General features: G+C 47.4%; 1 protein-coding gene across 1 annotated transcript in view; it reads right to left on the reverse strand.

Moving 5' to 3' along the window:
- The window catches only part of PAPPA (pappalysin 1), a 239,630-nt gene extending 229,189 nt beyond the window's left edge, over window positions 1–10,441 (reverse strand). The window contains exon 1 of the mRNA XM_066367327.1: window positions 9,689–10,441. Within this exon, the coding sequence (XP_066223424.1) occupies window positions 9,689–10,100 (412 nt within the window). The 5' untranslated portion in view covers window positions 10,101–10,441. The remainder of the gene's footprint in view (window positions 1–9,688) is intronic.
- Between the last annotated feature and the right edge of the window lie 11,202 nt (window positions 10,442–21,643).

Below are 21,643 nucleotides of genomic sequence, written 5' to 3' on the forward strand. Positions count from 1 at the left end.
GTGGGTTTTTAGACCTTCATGGCAGCTATTATATATTAGCAATACTATCAATGAGAGGGCTTCCAGCCATTGGGAAGTCCCAATATTCCGTAAATAATGTCTTCTGTCATTCTTTGACTGAAGTTCTACTCATTGGCACCTTGCTTTCTAAGTCAAAATTTTGGGGGGACATTAATTAACTTATATATGTCTCTGGAAGAGTAACATTCAAAGTTGTTACCAGTCACTGATACTTTAGCAAGAAGGAATACCATGTGCTTCTCTGAGAATGAGTATTGCTGGGGGCGAGGAAGCAGAAAGTGTGTGGGCACTTGGGCCCTGAGGGAGACAGGCACAGCACCACCTAGTGGAGGGAAGTGCACCCAAAGAGGAAGAAAACCGGAAATAACGCCAACTTTGCAATTTTGTTTTAGGACAGCCCTGGTTAAAATGATCGGATCCTAGGAGATCTCTGCCAGAAGGTTCTCTAGGACAAAGATAAATTCCTCCCTAGTCACCTTGTTCAGATGAGGAAAACTGGCCCCAACCACATAAAGGGAGCTGCCCAAAGTCCCACGTCAACTAAAGACTGAATGGTCCAGAAATGACCTCTCCCAGCTCCTAGTGCACTGCTCCTCCTTCTCCGGTGCACGGTGGCCTTCTCTCAATGGCCGTGAGTCTGCGCTTAGAGCTCAGTTCCCATGCCACTGCTCATGACTGCCTCCCCTGACAGCCTCACTTACATCTTACTCCTCCTGCAAGCCCACCCCACCCAGCGTTCCCTACAATCCCTCCTCTGCTTCATAAATTTTCGTCTGACATGTGCTATATTTTTTCATTCACTTATACTCTGTCTTCAGCTTCCCCACCCCTTCGTCTCTCCCTACATAAACTCCCAGAGGCAGGGGTATTTATTCCATACTCAGGGCCTAAAACTCTACTTGGCATGGAGCACCCACTCCATAAATACTTGCCAAATGCCTGGGGAGAGATGGCAAAATTTCACTTTACCTCTTGTTTTTAGACTATGTTTCTTAGATTCTCTACATTGAGTCTTCATTGCTTTTGCTACGTGAAGCAATGAAGTGTTGACTCTGTTTGTCTTTTATTTTAATTTTTGTTTTACAGTACAATGATCACAATAAATCTTCCCTGAGTGGCCAGAGAGGGAGAGGCAAATTGTGGTTCAGCCAAAGGAGGGAAGCGTGCCTAATGCAGGGATTGATTGAGAGAATCTGAACTAACGTATGGCAAGGGCTGGACACACATAATACCCGTACAGGTTAACGTTTACTGAGTGCTTAGCCATGGTCTAGATTCCATGACTAAGCACTTTTCCACATGGAGGCCCAGTTAATGTTCACAACAACCCTATGACGTAGGAGCTGGTACTCCTCTCATTCTACGGATGGGAAAAGTGAAGCTTGAAAATATTAAGTAACTTGCCCAAGGTCATGCTACCAGCAGGTGGGAGAGAAATGAGATGCAGGCAGCCTGACTCTTGAGTCGCGCGATCAGCCAGTACAAACTACTTCCTAAACACAGTGTCCTTTTACCTCTTTCCTGATGGTGTCGGTTCTTCCCAAGATTAGTCAACTGTGGGTTATTCCCCAAGGTTCTAGCAGGTTCAAGGAGATGCCCAAGGCTATCAAAGATGGAGAGAAATAAGGAGCCAGCAAGGAAAAACAGAGATATGTGGAAATGTGAGTGTGTGTGTGTGTGTGTGTGTGCATGTATATTGTCACCATGACAAGCAGATCCTAGGGGACCTTATGGCCAGAACCAAGGATGGCTCCATGTTTCACAACATGCGGGAGAGTCCCACCTGGCACTGAATGTCCTGACTCAAAAGCTTCCGATAGCCCAGCGAGGCTCCCCGCCGTTCTTACCTCCCCCTCGAGCTTCCCCAGGACGATCAGTCTCCTAAATCCTGAAGCCCAGACTGCTGGTTCGGTCAGTCCCTGTGTGACCCTGCGAGAGGCCCCGCCCCTCTCCGAGTTGCTGCCTCTATATTTGGAGACCCATCAGCTCACCGAACACACAGGGACCCCAGATGTCAACTCCTCCTGTGGCTCTCAAACTCTTTCAATTTTTTAAACTTTTAATTATGGAACTCTTCAATCAAACACAGAGGGACAGACAAAAATGTGTTGTAGCCCAATGTTTCTGTCACCTGGTTTCAATGATGTTATCAGGTTGCTAGTCTTCCTTTATCTACACATACACCCAACACCACCCAATATATATAAAATTTTTTCTGGAAAATTTTAACAAACAAAACAGATATAACATCATTTTATCAATAAACACTTTAGAAAGCATTTCTAATAGATTAGGATCTTTAAAAATAAATAGCACTACCATTATCACTCCTAACAAAAGTCACAATAATTCCTAATGTCAGTCCATGTCCATTCAAATTCTGTAACTAAAAACCTGCACATTCCTTTCAGTGAAATCTTAGAGAATCCCACATTTAAGCAGAATAAGGTGAAGGGATCTCCTCTTCTGCCTCTCCCCAAGGGCTCAATAAAAATGTGGGCACAATTTGCAAGTCCTTATTCTATCCCTACCCCTCATTGTGCACGCTGAGAACACTGAGGCCCAGAGAGGTGCGGTGAATGTGTCAAGGTCACACAGCAAGTAAGTGGTGGGATTTGGCAGATTTGTGAAGCCCCAACATCAAAGGACTCCAGTGAGGTCACAGGTGTCCAAAGGTTTGCTAACTCGAACACTGTTTTTCATCTGCGGTGTGAGTAACAAAATAAAGGCACCTCTCCAGGAATGACCTTGACTGCACAGTCCCTTATGTCTCTCACGTTCCGGCTGCTCCTGCTATTGCTGACGCGCGGACTGGGGTCTGACCTTGGCCAACTGCTTCGGCCGCCACTGTCTCACCTGGTTCCTGTGGCAACCCGTGAAACGGGGATGCTGAATGTAACCACAGCTGTATCTCTCTCTCCCCTGAGGCCCCAAGTCACACAGCTCAGAGGAAGTCAACCGGACTTGAAGTGAGAGAGTCCCTGAGGCTGTTTCAGGTCTTTGAAGGAGCCAAGGCGCCAAGATCCACAGGTCAGTTCTCAGCATTTCCAAGAAGCACATCAAGGCGTGGTGCAAAGCCCGCAGTGCATTAAGACAAGGGAACTGTGAGGGGAAGAATATTAAATTCCAGGGAAGGGGCAGGTGGCAGGGGAGGGGAGAAAAGGCATCTGCTGAATTTCTGAGCCCTTGACCATAGGAAGACAAGGCACAAGCTATCTTTAGAAAGAGTTCCCCGACCTGGGGTACGTGGGGATGTCTCTTCCTCATAGGAGACACCCACAGCTAGTGCTGCTCGCAGAGTGATCACAGGTCTGGGGGCTTTGAAATAATAGGAGCACACCCTCTCCTGCAGGACTAGCCCAGGGCAAAGTGGGGTACCTCTGAGCTGAGCCTCCCTGTCTCGTATCCCTTGTTCCTGCTCTGAGAGGTTTCCCTCCCACACATTTCGAAATATTCATTTAAAGTCGGATGCGTAGATATTTTTCTTCCTGCCTGGCTTATTTCACTTAGCACAATAGTTTCCAGGTCCATCCATGTTGTCGCAAAAGGTAAGATTTCCTTCTTTTTCATGGCCACGGACCTCACTCCTTTGAGGAATCCAGTGAACAATGTGAACTGATTTATGGAATAGAGGCAGAGGTGGGATCAAAGGGACCAGAGGGAAAGTGGACAGAGGGAAAGGGGATGGGAGGATGGGAGCAGAGAAGGAAAAGAGATCAGTGAAACTATGTATACATAACACAGCGTTATAAAAGGCAGGAAAGTCAATCCTGGAGGGAAAGGGGGAGGGCGGGAGGGAGGGGGCGAGGGGGATCTTGAGGGGAACACGGGGTGGGGGGATGTACTCGGTGGGACACTTGAATCTATGTAAACACAATAAATTAAAATCAATAAAATCAGATGCATAGAACTCAATGTGTTACCCCCTACAGGGATGTTCACACTTTAAAGGCAAGGCCAGAAGGAAAGGGTGGGCTTCATACACAGGAACAGCTAGGGGAAAACGGAATGACAGGGCCAAGGCGCCCAGAGGTTTGGGGTCAGCAGGGGAATTAAGAATGGAAGAAGGGTTTTTCCCGATGTTTGGCAACTTGGAATCGGGACAGCTAAATTTCTCTAAAGGTTCAGCCACTAACCAGCTCGGTAAGCAGGGAAGTATCCTTCTCCTTTGGGCCTCAGTTTCTCCATCTGCATAGTGGGGAGACATCAGACTGGATCAGTGACTCCCCACTGGTGACCCTTCCACATCCCCTGAGAAGACTCTGAGAACCACCAGTGCCCTGCCCACCTCACACCTGTGATATCATAATTCCCGGGATGGAGCCTGGATACCAGGACGTTTTAAAAGCTGGTGATTCCAAGTCTTTCTGGCCCATTTAAGAGGAGACGGTTTGTGGGCTAGTGTCATTCTTAGCTCCTGCATGACCCTGATCCTCAGATTCCCTGTCACACAGAGAACTGTCTGACCCGGTCTGTCCCTGGGCTGACAATGCACGGCCCATGCTCCTGAGCCCCAGACCTCTGGACTCAAGTCTGCCTTCCTCTGTGCAGAGGGGCAAGGGTGATGCAGCCTCCGCCACCCCATCTGTCCACGGGAATGGCTGCTTGGGGGGACATGGAAGTTGGAGGGCATTGGGGGAAGGAGCAAGAGGCAAGTGACAGTAGCTCTGTGACCTGGACTCCACTGTGACCACTGTCTGGCTTCCGTTCCTGGGAGTCCATGCTCCCCCTTGAGGCTAACCGGGCTCCCTGCTTGCAGGTCCAACGGCTCTGGCCCTGCCCTGGCTCTCACCACCACAGGGTCATCCAAGTAGGTCACGGAAGAGGAAATCAGAGTGCAAGGAAGGGACCGGAGGGTCTAACTCTTCCTCTACATACACAGTCTACTCTACACAGTAGCTGACTCTCCAGCTTCTCAGGAGGGAAAGCCCTACAAGAGGGTACAAACAGGCCCCGCTTTCTGAAGACCAAACGAGCAAACTGGAAAAGCGAATCTGGTTACAGACTAGACACAGCTACCATTGACCGAGCCTCTAATATGCGCTGGAACCACGTCACGTACTTTCTGCATAATTATTTTACTGCAATATCCTGGCCTTATTATGCCCATTTCACAGATGAGCAAACCAAGGGATAGAGATATAAAGTAACTTGATTAAAATCGCACGGCAAAAAATTGGCAACAGAAAGTCCGAGCTCAGTCTGTCTGATAATTCGGCATGAAAAGCAAAACAGAGCTGCTAGGTCAAACGCAGGGTCAACGTGAGACGCACACTTATATTTGATCCTCTTTCACTGGTAGGTGATGGTCAGCACATGAGCAAGCAGGAAGGAATGGGGGCACTCGCCGCACTCATTTTTTCTCTCTCCGAAAAGACTGCTGGAGAGGAAACAGTGCCTATTGGTAGTCAGGTTCACAGCTACACTGCCCATCTGATGGCCTGCGGGACTGTGGGCTATGTCACTTCAACTCTCTGCGACTCTATCTCCTTATTTGTAAAATGAGGCGACGATGCCTACCTCCCAGGGTGGTTGTGAGGGTGAAACATGCAGGCACAAAGCAAGCAAGCACCTAGCACAGTGCCTGGCACCTTGGAGGCGCCCAGAAACAGTTGGTTTCTTTCCTGCCTTTCAGTGTCTTTAGTCCATAAAGTCAAGACGGAGTTCTTTGGAAATCATGTCCAATAATCACAGCGAAGTTTATTGAGCACTTACTATACAGTGAATCCCGTTCTGAGCATTTCCACATAGGAGCTTCATCAACGAGTTCGAACTCATACCATCCTAACTTTGTAGATGGGGAAGCTGGAGTCCAGGGGAATCAACTAGTTTGTTCAAGGTCACACAGCCGGTTCGGGCACAGGTTGATTCTAACTTAGGTAACCTGACTACTAAAAACTGGCTTCTAACCATTGCAGTATTCTAGGTCTCCTGTGACCACCAATGTTGCGGAGAACACTGCTAATGTGTGGACTCTTTGGGACTAGCTTTCCCATTACAGCAATCCTCAAGTTGGAAAACGCAGGTATTCCTTCTTGAGGGGTCGGGTAGGTAGTAGGAAGTGGGAACTGTGGAAAGGCGGGACAAAAAGGACTTCTGAAGAGCCAGCCAGCTCAACAGTCTGCCGTTTGGAACGAAAGAAGAAAGTGTGACAAGTGAAGGCAAGGACAGGGTTCAGGTAAATCCCTTTCTGCTGCTGGGGGGCGGGGTCCTGGATCACTCAGGGGTGGGGGCGGGAGGACTGCAGCACTTGTGGGGTCCACGCTGCACTTCCCTAACAGGTCAGGAGAAACTTTAACAAGATTAACTGCTGCTAAGGGCCTCTGCTCAATGAAGCAAATTGAATCTATTGTTTTCCTTTTTCTCTTTCAAACCGGAGGGCACTGGGAGGTGGGGGTGCTTGGGGGTGAGAGGCAGGGGTCTGGACCCTGCCTGGTATGGTACAAAAGCAAAGGGATGCCTCAGAGAGCCCCCCACCCCCGGACTTGAAAGAGAGCCCAAACTGCCCTGCATGAGGGCCAAAGGCTGTGCCTGGGTGGGGGGTCTGCGAGGGTGAGGGTGATGGTGTCTGGTAGACAAGTTCTCCCAGCGGGGCAGGAGATAAGGCCTGCAAGTCAGGATGCCTGGGATTAAGTCCCAGTTCCTGCCACTGAGGACCTGTGTCATCCAGCACACAGCCTTCCCTGTCCCTGTCACTGTCTCCCTATTTGGCCAAAGAGAGAACTGGCCTGGGTAACCTCCCAGCACCCTTATCCCAATAACCTTCAAGTATTCTTCGATCCTAAAGCCCACTCATTGTTGGTGGGTCATCGGAGAATCCTGCACACAGGCACTTTCTAACTTTAGCTTTGTTTTTGTCTGCACAAGCCTTTCCCTTTATATTTATTAATATATATCTGTGTGTGTGTGTGTGTGTGTGTATTTCTTCTTTTTTTTTTTCTCCTTCCCCTTTGGAAAAATAAAAGGCATGTTTTCTGAGCTTCAGAAGCAAACGGCTCCTTCACTCCTTCCCTCTGCCTCTCCAAGCGCCTGTCTGAACTGGTGTCAGTGAAGTTTGAACCGGGGCAGAAATAGCATCCCAGGCGGATCTGGGAGCACAGCCCGCCTACCAGGAGCGGCAAGGCCTGCCTCTGCCAGACTACAGACCCGGTTAACAGCACCGTAAAATTAGCCCTTTGCGAAACCCAGTCGAATCCTGCAGCAAAGAGTGATGTAAGGCAGCCTGGCCTGACAGCGAGGCAGCAGCCCTCTGCCTGAAATAGCAGCGCGGTCCCTGCTGAGATGCCTGCTCTCTCAAGATAGGTGACCAGGGATTCCTACGAAAGTGGCGACGCCCAGCCTAACAGAGCCAGCGGAGGTCAGGCAGCAAGCTGGGCACCCGAGGACGCCGCAGCGGGAGGACATGGCCCGGGACCAGCATCCCCGCTGCCCACCTGGGCCGTGCCTCTCCCAGCCCAAACTTAACACGAAGAGAGAAGCTGGGGGGGGGGGGGGAGAAAGTGCTTCTGCAAAGAACCTCTGTTTGTTTGCTTTTTAATTCAAGGAGAAGCAGGTTCTTTTTAGTCCAACAGTCTCTCTACCCTGTGGAGGATACGCAGAATGAGTCTTTTCTGGCTCGGGGCCAGGTGTTTACACACCGCCAAATCTGGCTCAGACTCAACGAGGGGAGGGAAAAAAAAATCCACCAGTATCCTCGGGAGAAAAGCTCCTGGCTTTCTGGTGCTACACTATAACAGTGCCATTTTTTTTTCTTTTTGAGAGGAATGTTATTTCCACACATAAAATGGACCAGGCATTTTATACAAGCAATAATAACCTAACGTCTCCCATCCAATTAAAGTATTTTACGGCACAATCGTTGTGTGAGAGAGTGAATGAGCGCTCAGGAGAACGCGTGAGAAGAGAGTCTCCTTGTCTGAATTACAGACATTTATAAAGCAAGCTCCTGTGGAATCCCAGGTGCTATTTCTTTTTTTTTTTTTTTCAAAAAAAGAATGCATTTACTACCTTTTCGTTGATGATACCTACATAAACCTGGGCTCTCCCCTCTGGAAGGGAAGCCTTCCAAATCACTGCTTATGACAGGTAAACACCGGGAAAAAACCAGATCTACTCATTTAAAAAAAAAAAAACCCAACACACCTCCAAACAGCAGGCTCTGTGCTTTCCCCATGCTCCGAAAGAGAAGTAAACACACCACAGCCCTGAATTATCACCACCATCGTTATTATTATGGAGAACGTCTCTCCTCTCCCCTGTATTATAACCCCGCTCCGGGTGAGGAGGGCTTGGGGGTGAAAAGTGAATGAGCTCACTTTCCCTCTCCTTCCTGGGGGGGGGGGGGGGGAGAGGAGGAAAAAAAATAGCATGTGATGACGTCAGGTGTGGGGGAAAGTCGGTTTCTCGCTCTTGGTCTGGTAGCAGGAGAGTGGGAGCTTTGGGGGCACATTCTTGGCATAGCAGCTGAGTTGGGGTCCTCCGAAACGGACTTCATGGAAACAGGACAGAGCCAGCACTGCCTCGGAAGCGGTCCACGCCAAGACAGAAAGGAGAACCGCCTAAGAGCTCCGAGCTCAGAGCGTTCCCTTCTAAGAAAGCGTGTGTGTGTGTCAGAGGGGTGGGATCGCAAAGAGCCTCCCCGCGTTCCTGGCTGCCGCCAAGGGGGAACCCCTACTCTCACTTTGAGACATCCTAGGACACAGCAAGACGGTTTGTGCAGGAAGGGAATCTCCCAGCTAGAAGAGGCGAAACTTTTCCTTCTCCCCGCCAGTGCTACCCCCTTCGGTCCCCCAGTTTTATTAAAAGCAATGCCACAGACTCACGGGGGGGGGGGTGTTGGAGCATTTCTAAGGTTTGCAACCCACGCAAAGTGTCCCGTTTCACTATGGGCTTTGCTGTGGAACAGGGACGGGACCGAGAGGGACGGGGAGGAGGGAGAACCCAAATTCATGACTGGCTCTGAGAGTCCCAAATGCGAAAAGTGCCCCGTTCCGCAGCCAAGCCTGGGGAAGCCTGGCGGGGCGTGCGTTAGGAAGGTCTCGCCCCAGCCCGAGTGACAGGCAACAGGCTTTCAAAGGGAGGTCATAGATGGCCGCGTGTGTGTGTGTGTGTGTGTGTGTGTGTGTGTGTGTGTGTGTGTGTGTCTGGGAGGAAGGGGTGAATCCCAGAGGCAGACATCGAGCAGAGAGCAACTTTGGGGCACTTCAAGGACTTCTGAGTCCAGGAGATTACAACAACCTCATCCTTGCAGGCTTTCAGGATAACCGGGTCAAGCGGGGGGTGGGGGGGGTGTCACTTCGAGTAAAAAGTCCAAGAAATCAATGTTCCCCTCGCCTTTTTCACATGCATCCCAATTGGGTCACCCTCCCCGCCCTCCTAAACAGGGACAGTACTTCTGGTCATCCCGAACCCGGTCAGACTTCGAGGCTCCCAGGGGGCAACCTACTGCCTGCAGGTTCCGGACGCCAGGAGCGCTCCCTGCAGTCCTCCGGGGGCTGGGATGGCTACGCCTTCCGAGAGAGCGCCCATTCCGCAGATGGGGCAAAGTGAGTCTGCAGTCGCACCCCGGGTGCCTGCGCGCCTCCGGCGGGGCGCCTCCGGCACAGACACGCCCGCCAGCCCCGGCCCGGCTCGCCCCCGCGCCCCGGCGCCCGCGCGCCCCGCTTACCTGCGATCACCGCCGGGGACCGCTGGCCCCCCTCCGCTCGCAGCCACACTTGCAGCGTGAACGCGTCCCGGGGCAGCTCGAGGTCGGCCCGGAGGCGCAGCTGCTCGCCTCGCCCGCTGAAATAGAGCGCCCGGCTCGGCGGGCTCGGCTCCTCGGCGGCGCCCCTCGCCTCCCGCTGCTGCCGCCGCCGGGGGACGCGCACGGCTTCCCAGGCACCGCCCGGCGGCGGCGGCGGCGGCGAGGCGCGGCGGCCGCGGGTCGCCCGGGTGGCGCAGGTGGCCGGGCCGGCGGCGGGGCGCGGGGGGCGGCCGGCCCGCGGGTCTCTCCGGGCCCGGCGGGGGCGCTCGGCCAGCCCGCAGCCCAGCGCGGCGCTCAGCAGCCCCAGGCGCAGCACCCAACTCCAGAGCCGCATGTCCGACGGTCCCCCCCCGCCCCCCCTTCGCCCCTGCACCGCCGCCCGGAGCTGCCAGCTTTGGGAGCCTCGGCGCCTCGACTTTCTCCGCTTCTTCACCCTTCTTGGGCGAGCCCCCCCTTCCACTTGCTTTTTCTTTTCTTTCTCGCTTTCCTCCTCAAGGTGTGTGCTCCACTCCCCCCACCTTTGAAAAATACAGCCCAACTCCTCCTGGTTGGCAATTAATTTCTCTCCCTGCTCCTTTATCTGCCTTATTTCCCCCCCTCTAACAGCTGGTTGCCTTCCTTCTTGTTTTATTTCATTTTATTTTATATGATTTCTCTCTCTACCAAAAAAAAAAAAAAAAAGCGTGTCTAAGACACTGCTCCGCTGAATTCCCTCCCCCCAAAAGATGCTCTAATTTATTTATTTTTTGCTTCCTTTATAACACAAGCCACAGCCCCCTTCTCTCCCCCCCAGTTCCCCCTCCCCTCCCTCCTTCTTCACAAAATGAAAGGAAAGAGGGGGAAAAATCCCTCAGAAGATGAGTAAACAAGCGTATGCTAATCTGCTCCGGAGCGCTCCACCTTCCCAATTGAATGAGTCCCTGTTAAAACTGCGGGGATCATGACTAATCAATCAGTTTGGAGAGGCTGAGCTGCCCAGCCTGCCTCCACTTTGCCGTTTGCCTCCTCTCCTTCGCTCCCGCTTCTCCACCTCCTCCTTTTTTCTAATTTTTTTTTTTTAAGAAGACAATCTTAAAGTAACAATTTAATGAAATTCGGTACACACCCCCTTACGGTCCTCCCAGCTCTCCTCATTCCTGCTCCAAACACACATTCCCGTTTTTGTTTTGTTTTGCTTGCTTTCTCCCCCCTCCCCTTATTATTATTTTTCCCCCCTCCTGGCGGGAGGGGGGAAAAATCTCTCTCTCTTCTCTCAGGATTTCCTTTGCACTTTGCTGGTAAGCCTCATCCTTCTCTATAGCACATAAAGAGTCTTGAAACTTGATTCTCAGATTTCTTTTTAATGCTGTCTCTTTCTCCCTTTCACTCTTTTCTCTCCCTCCTCTCCTCTCCCTCTTCACTCCCTTTTTCTCCCTCTTCCTTTCCTCCTTTCCCTTCTCTCCTGTGTTCCCTATCCTTCCCTCTCTTTCTCCTTTTCCTGTCTCAGAATTCCCTTAAAGTTATGCCCTGGTGAAGGTCCCTCCTCTTCCCTGAGCCCGGGTGTTGCTGGCTGCAGCCAGTCCGCATGCTGTCCTCGCAGAATCATCAGAAGAAAGCAGAGGAATGGCATTTTCCAAGGCATTTGCCTTCCTAAAGCTGTGGACTCAGCACAACCAAGTCTCTGAATTCTCCTGAATACTCTTAAAAACACTGCGTTGGTTATTAGAAATTAGTTTCATATTGGAAAAAGCAAAGTAACATATATTGATTAGACTTTTTTTTTTTTAATCATCCTAAGACATAAACGGTCCTCTGACATTGTTCAAGTCACAGGTAAGGATATGACCAATTCGCTGCTTTGTAGGTCTGTTTTGAACTGGGACATAGATGTAACATATTTTTGTTCTTCTTTTTTCCCCCTCTTTATAGAACTCAAAAGCTCCCCCTTATGGCAAAACAGTTTTCCTTTTTTTTTTTCCCCTCCAAATGTTTAGTAAGTCAAAATGAGTTAGCAGGAGTGGATTACACATTATTACTAGTCTGTTCAAATAATGTAGTGATAAAAAAATAGGCTGTATGGGGTTTGCATGTGGATAGCATGCTGGAAGCCTGGGGGAGCTGAACTCCACTCATGTGCCACTTTCTTCCCCATATGCTCCTGTCCTCGGGGCTGCCCCAGATGCTGAGAACAGAGATCATTCTTGCACTCTTCTGGGAGAGGGAATAGCAGTGGCAGATAAGTGGTGGTGAAACTATGCAGATTTGTAGGATGAGCAAATGAGTCTGACATCCCCTCTATAAAAGCTGGAATGCAGTGTGCAGGGATTATGGCACCATTCTGACAACAGAAGAGCCCAGACTCAGATCTTGATTTGGGAAGGACATGCCATTATAGGCTTGGGCCAAGAATGTTTGTACTCAGTTTATCCAGTTGTAAAACAAAAACAGCATCATATACCACATCTGTTTCCAGAGATTGGATAGAAGGAAGAGGATGACCAGTGCCATGGATAAGGGATTTGCCAAAGCACATTGTTCAATTTCTGCAACTCCCAAGTCATCTTGAGATTGCCACTCAATCAAACAACAACAAAAAACCTGTGTTGAACTACATAAATCACGCCACAAAAATCACCCTATTTTCCCAATAGAGATCGGAAAATGACTAGTAATTCTCTTCAGTGTGGCACTTTGGCATTTGGAAGCTGTGTTTCTTCCAGGGGCTTCAAAGTCATTGTATACAATAGTTTTGGATATTTCTGGACATTGGGGGCTTTGTTAACTCTCCCAGGAAGAGTCAGAACATGAGAGCTGTAGTTAGTTCTAAGTTCCCGCTCACTCCAACACATCGGTGCTATCCCTTCAGTGAGTCGCTTTGCTAGCCCTGCACTTTCTTACTTTTATAATGGGATTCAGTATTTTACAAAATTATTTTGAGGACAAAATATGCTCTCAAACTATAAAAATGCTATCTAAATACCATTTAAACCTGTTGTAGTCAAGGACCAAGTGCTCCTTAGGTTCTTAAAGACAAGCTATCAATATATTATGGGAGGCCAAGATTTCATTTCTGCCCTTTGGCAAGCGTGAAGAGAAAGGGACAGAGAGATCCAAATCTCGGAGTTCCTTGAGCTTCTTGACCTCGGTCCCTAAATGTATTGAGAGCGACTGGCAAAGCCTTGAACTGGTTGTTCGTTGAACATACACTTATTATTTATTCCACCGGTCTTGGAAGCCACTCTTTTATGTATGCATGTATGTATGCGTGCATGTATGTATGTATGTATGTATTTTAATTGAGTAAATGGAACTGGATAAGTTGTAATCCTTTGTTCATGAGCTACCCTAATTATTGGTCTATGATTGACACTCTTATTTATTTACATGTAATATGTCATGTCATATGCTGCTATCTCTCTTTTGCTCCCTTCCTTGATCTTCCATGGCTTGGCCCCTCTCTTTTCATTATCTGCAGTCAGTGAGCAATCATCTGAGATTTAGGAGACCTGGGTTCTAATTCTGCCCTGGGTGAGAGATCTTGGACCTCAGTTTGCTCTTATGTAAAATGAAAGAACAGGAATTAGAGTCCTAAGATTGCTTCCAAATCTGAAGTGGAATGTGCTGTTAATTACTGCAGCATGTTAATACTTCCCATTCCCATCTAATCATCCCATAGTTGGTCAACTCCCTCTCACTCCTCCCCTCACAGCAGTCCCTTCTTTCTGGGGATTTTTGTCCTCAAAACTACTTTTTAGAATAAAAATACTTATGTTTCTTCACTCTAAGGATATGTTCCTTCAATATTCATTTTATTTGGTAATAAGTAAAATCAAGGTGTTCTGCCAGGGAGAATGTCAGGGTCTAGTGGGACCTAGGAGAGTAACATCTAGATAGAGTCCTAAAGTTTGGAAGGGTTTGAAGGAGCCAGGGAGAATCAAAGTACACATTTCAGTCATCCTGACCTGGGTTCCTATAACCTTCAGCAAGTTGTTTGACTTCTTTGAGTCGTAGTGACCTTATTATACACGTGTCCTGAGGATAGTGTGCTCTATGACTCATAGTAGGTGGTCAATAAAGGACTGTCCCTTCTTTCTTTACAGGAGTCTACATACTATGGTCTTCTGGCTTTTGCCAGCTTTCACCTAGAGTCAGAGCTCCGCCTACTTCTTCCTTGAAGCCGGACGGGTTAGTCTCCTCTCAGAATTCCTAGGCAGGCATTGTCTTTCAGGTAGAATCTGGAACTGGATTAGATCAGATCTTCTTTGTTCTTGGTGTCCTGTTTATGTCTCTCCACCAAGATTAGAGCCCTTCCTGGGCAAGGATCTTTAAGGGACACTTCTATCGCCACATTCCTTGCCCATCAGCCTGAAGGGCTCCCTCCTCTGGGCTGTCCTAGAACTTCCTCTGAATTTCTCTGGGCACGTGCCCAAAGCCGACTATTACATCTAATGACACATCTGCTTCTCTCCCCTTTCTGTATGGGCAGAGATTCTATTACATTCATATGTGTGTATCCCTAAATGCCTAGCTCAGTACTTTGCATATAGCTGATAGTTCAGAACCATTACATTTAATTAAATATATATATAAATGCACACATACAGAGAGATTTGCAAGTCCATATAGATATATAAATATATATGTATATATTATTTTGCTTCTTTGGTTTCTTCTGTGATGTTAATATATTCAATGCTATGGCCACACTAGGTTTTTACTAAATGGTTAATTTTTCCAGCCTTTCCCACATGATGTACCTTTGGATGCCCAGGCAGATACGTTGATGTTCATTGGCTGCCCAAGTTGAGGGTCACTAGAAAGAATGTTCTTGGGAGTAGAAGTTGGATTCAAATTGTGTCTCTGCTAAATAATGATTCTAATAACAGCTTACATTTATTGAGTATGCGCTATGTTCCAAGCAATATTTACATGCTTTTTTATAGGAACGATCCCCTTTAATCCTCCAAAGAACCCTAGAGAGGAAGTCCAATGATCATTTTATTTCAGAGGAGAAGAAAGAATCTTGAACCACAGAGACTAAATAGTGAAGTGCCCAGCCAAGCTGGGTCTAGCACTCTGTGTTCTAGCTTCGGGGGCTAGGAAGAATCACTTAACCTTTTGAATACTTTTTTTTTTCATTTTTATGGATTTTATGGGGTTATCTGGGATAAAAATGAGACGATGGATATCATGTTATGTAGTGACTGGTATATATGTCAGTGAGTGTTGGAAACACACTAGCTTCTATACTTCCTTCTCAATAGTAGTTTAATTATATTAATTTAACACATGTGGTAGAGTTGTCCATTGTTCAAATTGTGCCAGATAAATAATGGTCCACCATCACTGAGCACCTACTATGTTTTAGATACTGTATAAAGGTTTTCACTTTTCACGAGTCTAGGTGATAGTTTAGAACTCAGCCTGTCTGAATTGCTCAGCAGATTGCTGTACATTTCTCTATTTTATCTCATATTAAAAAAATAAATTTGGCCCTGGCCAGTTGGCTCAGCGGTAGAGCGTCGGCCTAGCGTGCGGAGGACCCGGGTTCGAATCCCGGCCAGGGCACACAGGAGAAGTGCCCATTTGCTTCTCCACCTCTCTGCCGTGCTTTCCTCTCTGTCTCTCTCTTCCCCTCCCGCAGCCGAGGCTCCATTGGAGCAAGGATGGCCCGGGCACTGGGGATGGCTCTGTGGCCTCTGCCTCAGGCGCTGGAGTGGCTCTGGTCGCAACATGGCGACGCCCAGGATGGGCAGAGCATCAGCCCCCTGGTGGGCAGAGCGTTGCCCCCTGGTGGGCGTGCCGGGTGGATCCCGGTCGGGCGCATGCGGGAGTCTGTCTGACTGTCTCTCCCTGTTTCCAGCTTCAGAAAAATGAAAAAAAAAAAAATTTGTTTTCAGCCCTGAGTATCTTTTAGCATCTCCAAGCTGCATCTGAAAACAATATTACATCCGGGATTTAATAATTGCCTATTCTACAAAAGCCCTAAAGAAAAGAGAGCCGTGATCACAAGGTTTGCCTAAGGTAGGATTGGGGGTTGGAGGTTAGGAACCGCTCTGGCTGGAGGTGGAGCCGCTGAGCTCCAGATGTCTTTCTCTGTGTTTTTTGAAACTTTTGTGTCCTTAAGTGAGTGGTTCTGAGATGAACTAGAGTCCTGTCTTAGTCATCCTGCAGGCTGATGACTAGGGAGCTGACAGAGCAGCTTCTAGATTCCATCCCTGGTCCTTTGGCTCATGCCAAAGAGTGTCGTCTTGTTCTTCTCAGGTGTTCGAAGCACTTCTTAAATTTAGAATTTTAGTTGAAGATGAAGATTGCACTTGGCACTGCATTTTTTTTACTTGTAGAAAAGTAAATACTTTTTACCAATTCTGTTATTTTATTTTACTCTCTATCTCACTCCAAAGTTCACATTCTTCACTGCTTGGCTGGCCTGCCTCTAATCTACCGTTAATCTTCCTATTGTTTTAAGCTGGACTCAGGTAATAGCTCCATAGGCCTGTGGAAGAGGGAGCTCTGTAAGAACTCAGACATGGGCAGTGGTGGGCGTTCTCTTCATTCTTTCACCTTGCTTTGTTGAGCAGAAAACAAAACATTTGATAACCCCTTCTGCTTTAATTCCAGGACAAATGTATCTCGTGGCTTATTTGAGAAGAGGCCTTGAGTCACATAATGGACAATGCTTTCAACTCTGTTTTTGCCCCCAGAAATTGCAGAATCACTGTACAACTGGCCACTTTTTATATCAACTGAGATTGAAGAAGTGCAATTAATTATTCTTCAGAAAAGACCTTTCCATGGGAAACGCACCCAGCCCTGGTTTCTGAGGAAACTTGGGCTATACCAGGTAAGAATAACGTGACTTGTTGAACATCTTCTATAAGGTATATGAACCTTAGGGCCCAGATTCTCACAATCACTCAATTGGGTTGGTTTTGCTCTGCTTGTTTTAAAAGATAAGGAAATTCAAGTTTAGAAAGAGGGAGAAATTTATCCCAGATCACCTAGCTAGAAGATATATGTCCAAACTCAAACTCTAACCTATGTACTTGTCTTCACTCAAGTGCATATGTCACCTCCATAACATTATTCTTTATTAAACATTAAAATAAATCATTCCCAGAGGATCACTTAGCTCGTAGAGTGGTGGATTGATGTCCTTGTCTTGCTTTCTGTGCCAGATCCTAAGCTTCTCAAAGATGATACCTGAGTCTTCTGCCTTTTGAGATTGCCTATGGGGTTAACCCTCTATGGTTTGTGCTGAACAGAAGCTCAGTGAGTATTTGGTGAACTCCTAGGGACCTTCATAACTCCTTGGTAGGTGTAACTTCTAGATAATGATGTTTCTTTCATTTTACCTTAGCTTGAGTACTTAAAACTCAGTTGAATTCCCACAAACGGTACACAAGGGTTCCCTTTTCTTCACATCCTCGTCAGCACTTGTTTGTTGATTTTTTTTAGGATAGCCATTTGTGACAGGTGTGAGGTGATAGCTCATTGTGGTTTTGTTTTGCATCTCTCTAATGATTAGCGATGTTGAGCATTTTTTTTTCATGTATCTATAGGCTATCTGTATGTCTTCTTTAGAGAAGTGTTTATTCAGATCTTTTTTTCTATTTTTTAATTGGGTTGTTTATCCTCTTGGTATCTAGTTGTATACAAAGTTCTTTGTCGGTGGGAATGCGGTCACTGTGAAAACCAGTATGGCGTTTCCTATAAAATTAAAAATGGATCTACCTTTTGATCCAGCAATCCCACTTCGGGGAATATAACTGAAGAAACCTAAAACACTGATTTGAAAGAATATATGCACTGCTCTGTTCATTGCAGTGTTATTTATAATAGTCAACATCTGGAAATAGCCCAAATGCCCATCAGTAAGTGAGCACATAAAAAATCTGTGGTACATTTACACCATGGAATACTACTTGGCCATAAAAAAGAATGAAATCTTACCTTTTGTAACAGTATGGATGGACCTGAAAATTATTATGCTAAGTAAAATAATCCAGTCCAGAAAGACAAATACCATATGATCTCACTGATATGTGGAAATTAATGAACAAATTAATTTAACAAAATAGAAACAGAAGTGTAGATACATGAAACAGACCAATAGCTGTCAGAGCAGAGGGACATTGGAGGACTGGATGAAAAACGGTGAAGATTTTAAGGAAAAAATATGTATATAACACGCAGACACAGACCATGGCATAATGACAGCCAGAGGGAAAGGGGTGGTGGTGGTGGTAGGTGGCCAGGGACCAAGGGGGCAAATGGGGACAGAAAGAGACTTTACTTTGGGCAGTGAACGCACAATGCAATGTGCAGATAACATTTTATTCCATTGTACACTTGAAACCTGTATGGTTTTGTGAACCAATGTCACCCTAATAAATTAAAAAAAAAAAAAAAACAGTTGAAGAACATCCCAGCTCTTTCAGGAAACCTTACTCACGGCTTCCACCAGTCAGAATTCATCTCCCCTCCTCTGACATCCTCCCTCATCATTTCTTCCTGCCATTCAGCCAGCACTCTCAGGCAAAGTCCTGTGTGGCTACTTATCTTGTCATGTGGACATAACCCCTCCCAGGTGGCTCATGGGGATGATGTTAGTATGTGTTGCACCAGCCCATTGTCATATACATATTTGTAAAGTAGAACGTGCTCTATAGCCCATGAAACCTACAGATAAAGACTCATAAAGGGGGAGGGATTCTCCCAAAGTCACATATTCAAATCATCCCAAAGCGAGACATCCCGTTTCCTGGTTCTCAAACCAATATTCTTTCTACTATAATGATGCCTCTTTTATTGCAGATGATGGTAAGTCATTCATTTGACAGTTATTTATCAGTTATCAATTTTTGTGCCTGGCATTGGGCCCAGGTCTGGCTAGCTGTCCAGCACAATTTTTCACTCTGGAATTAACAACATGGTCACTAATAGTTGAAATTTATTGTTTGCTTATATGTTAATGAGTGCTTATACATTATACCATGCAGTCCTTATAACAACCCTACAAGGCAGGTAATATGAATATGAATACTTCCATTTGCAAAAAAAGAAAAAGAGTTTTAGAGCACTGTCTTCAAGCTCATGGTCTTAAGCTTTTGGATAAGCTAAAGCAAGGATGCATTTGAAAGTTTCATCCAGATAATTGGAGTGTCATTGTGCTATGTCCCATGCTCATTCTAAAATTCAGTGGTTTAGCAGTGGTCACCTCTTCACGGTGTAGTCCATGGAACTACTGACCACTGATAGAGAATGCCACTCGATTCCGGGAGAATGCGGGACATTGTCTGACTTGGACGACATATGAAAACACTAATTTTAAACTGAATTAATAATAATAACAACAATAGTCTTAGACAATGACCCTAGTACACATGAAGAACCCTGTGCTCCTCAGAAGAAAGAGGCATTTACACTTGCTGTGTGGTGTCATGTTGAGAAGTGACCATTTTCCGCTTGGGTCTGTTCCTGCAGTGTTGAATAAGGACCATGGATTTGACTAGACTGACCGAGTAGCTGGAGCTGTTGTAGGAGCCAAGAGCGCAGGCTCTCTTCTTACTGCTGCCGCTAAATTCCTGTGTTGCCTTAAACAAGTAGTTTCCTTTTTCCTTGGAGAGTCTGTCAACTCTTTGGAGGCAGACAACTACTGGACTGATAGTCAGTAGATATGCTTTGGTAAGTCCGTTCTGTTCTCTAGGGCCAATATTCTATCTCGTGGGGTGGCGACTGTGAACTGCCCATTGTTAAGCGATTCGGAACATTATCCCACGTTGACAATTCACTTCTGAAATTACGAGGCTGCACATCATCATCCTGATTCCAATGGGAGTCTTATTAAGACCCCTGAATGGCGTGCCCCCGGAGAGCAGTGCCCATCCAGTTGTCTCCTGATTCTCCTCAGCAGCCTGGGGTCCTTCCACAGGACTGTTTAAGGCCTTTAGAATGCTGGGCTGCCTCTTCATGTCAAACAGGCTCTCAGGTTAGAAATGGCTCTCTGACCAGCCAGGCTTCAAACCACCAAGGAGTCTCAACCTCATTCTGAAACCATCTGGGCCGCAGGGCACAGAGGTTCTCAAAGGTGGTATGAACTTGCCTTCACGTCCCACACCATTATATTTACCTCCAAAGGGGAGAGGAGCAAGCGCTATCGGGCAGAAAGGTAACTGGGGAGAACACTGTGTGGTTGCTCCCGGCCCAAGTCGCTCAGGGTCTTCATGCTAAAGCAGGTCACAAACTCTTTGGAGACAGAGGCAAGGCCGGAGAGAAATGAAGGGTGCCCATGTGGGGCCCACACTGGGGGAGTCTGCATCCTGACTGTGCGGGAGACGCACCCTGTCCATGTCTCCGTTCCCATCCAGGAAAGGGAGGTCAGTGATAATAAGACCTGTCCTTTAGGGCTTCTGGGAGGATTAAATAACTATTGAATATATTGAGCAGACAGGACTTCACTGTGCAGAGTTAATACTCAATTAGTACAAGCTTTTCTTATTTAGTTGTTTTTCTACTAAGATTTCCCCACTCCTTAGCATCCCCAGGTAAAAATGAATATTAGCATTCTCTTACTAATGTAAGAAATATTTGTCAATTGCCCATTCGGTACTAGGACTTGGGCTAAGTAGCAAGTGTCCAACTCTGACCCATGTCCTCATGAGTGTGCCTGTCTCATAACAACACTAGTGAACACGCGCTGAGGAACGCAGGCGACAGGCGCTGGTTGCCCGTCTGCCGCATTAACCTTTTCAGTTCTCACAACCAAGTCCTGCCTTAGGTACCATTCATGCCCTTCTTTTATAGAAGAAGGTATTAAGACCCAGAAAAACTAAACAGCTTATGTACAGTGTTAAAATATAAAGGAGCCACCATTCAAATTCAGGCAGTCTGGGTTCTGAACCTAAGGCTTCAAACGTTCAGCCACATATCTCATTGGAGAAGCAAAACATTAAATCACTAACATAACAAAACAAAACAAAAACCCAAGTAAAGGCAAATGTATAGAAGCAGCTGAAATGGTACACACTTGGTACCTCTGAGGGCAGAGATGGGAGGGCCTGGGAAAAGCAAACAGAGTGAGTCAAGGGGACTTTTCCTTTGTATTGTTTGGCTTCTAGGGGACTTTTTCGTTGTATTGTTTTACAACGGAGCTATATTTGTGCATGAATTCTGATGTTAAAAAGAAGAAGAGCCCTGGCTGGTTGGCTCAGCGGTAGAGCGTCGGCCTAGCGTGCGGAGGACCCGGGTTCGATTCCCGGCCAGGGCACATAGGAGAAGCACCCATTTGCTTCTCCACTCCTCCACCGCGCTTTCCTCTCTGTCTCTCTCTTCCCCTCCCGCAGCCAAGGCTCCATTGGAGCAAAGATGGCCCGGGCGCTGGGGATGGCTCTGTGGCCTCTGCCTCAGGCGCTAGAGTGGCTCTGGTCGCAACATGGCGACGCCCAGGATGGGCAGAGCATCGCCCCCTGGTGGGCAGAGCATCGCCCCTGGTGGGCGTGCTGGGTGGATCCCGGTCGGGCGCATGCGGGAGTCTGTCTGACTGTCTCTCCCTGTTTCCAAGCTTAAAAAAAATGAAAAAAAAAAAAAAAAAAAGAAGAAGAAGGAAATACTTAAAGGTGACTTCGCTGCACAGAGCCTTTCTGTACCCAACCCATTTAAGAGATTTCCCATGGTCTCATTTGAAATCTGGGACCTCCCTGAAAGGTGTGAGACAGCAGGAATCTTGGCTAGCTCCACTGGAGAGGTGAGGTGCTGGATGCTCAGGGGTTCAGTGCCTGAACTAACCAAGAGATGAGCGAGCCTGGGGTTCCCCACATGCCCCTTGATGCACGAGCATACCCCCAGATCATGGCTAGAGAATGCAGGTTCTCTTTATCGACAGTAACGCCGCTAGAC

The sequence above is a fragment of the Saccopteryx leptura genome, chromosome 2, assembly GCF_036850995.1.
Source record: "Saccopteryx leptura isolate mSacLep1 chromosome 2, mSacLep1_pri_phased_curated, whole genome shotgun sequence".
Taxonomy (NCBI): Eukaryota; Metazoa; Chordata; class Mammalia; order Chiroptera; family Emballonuridae; genus Saccopteryx; species Saccopteryx leptura.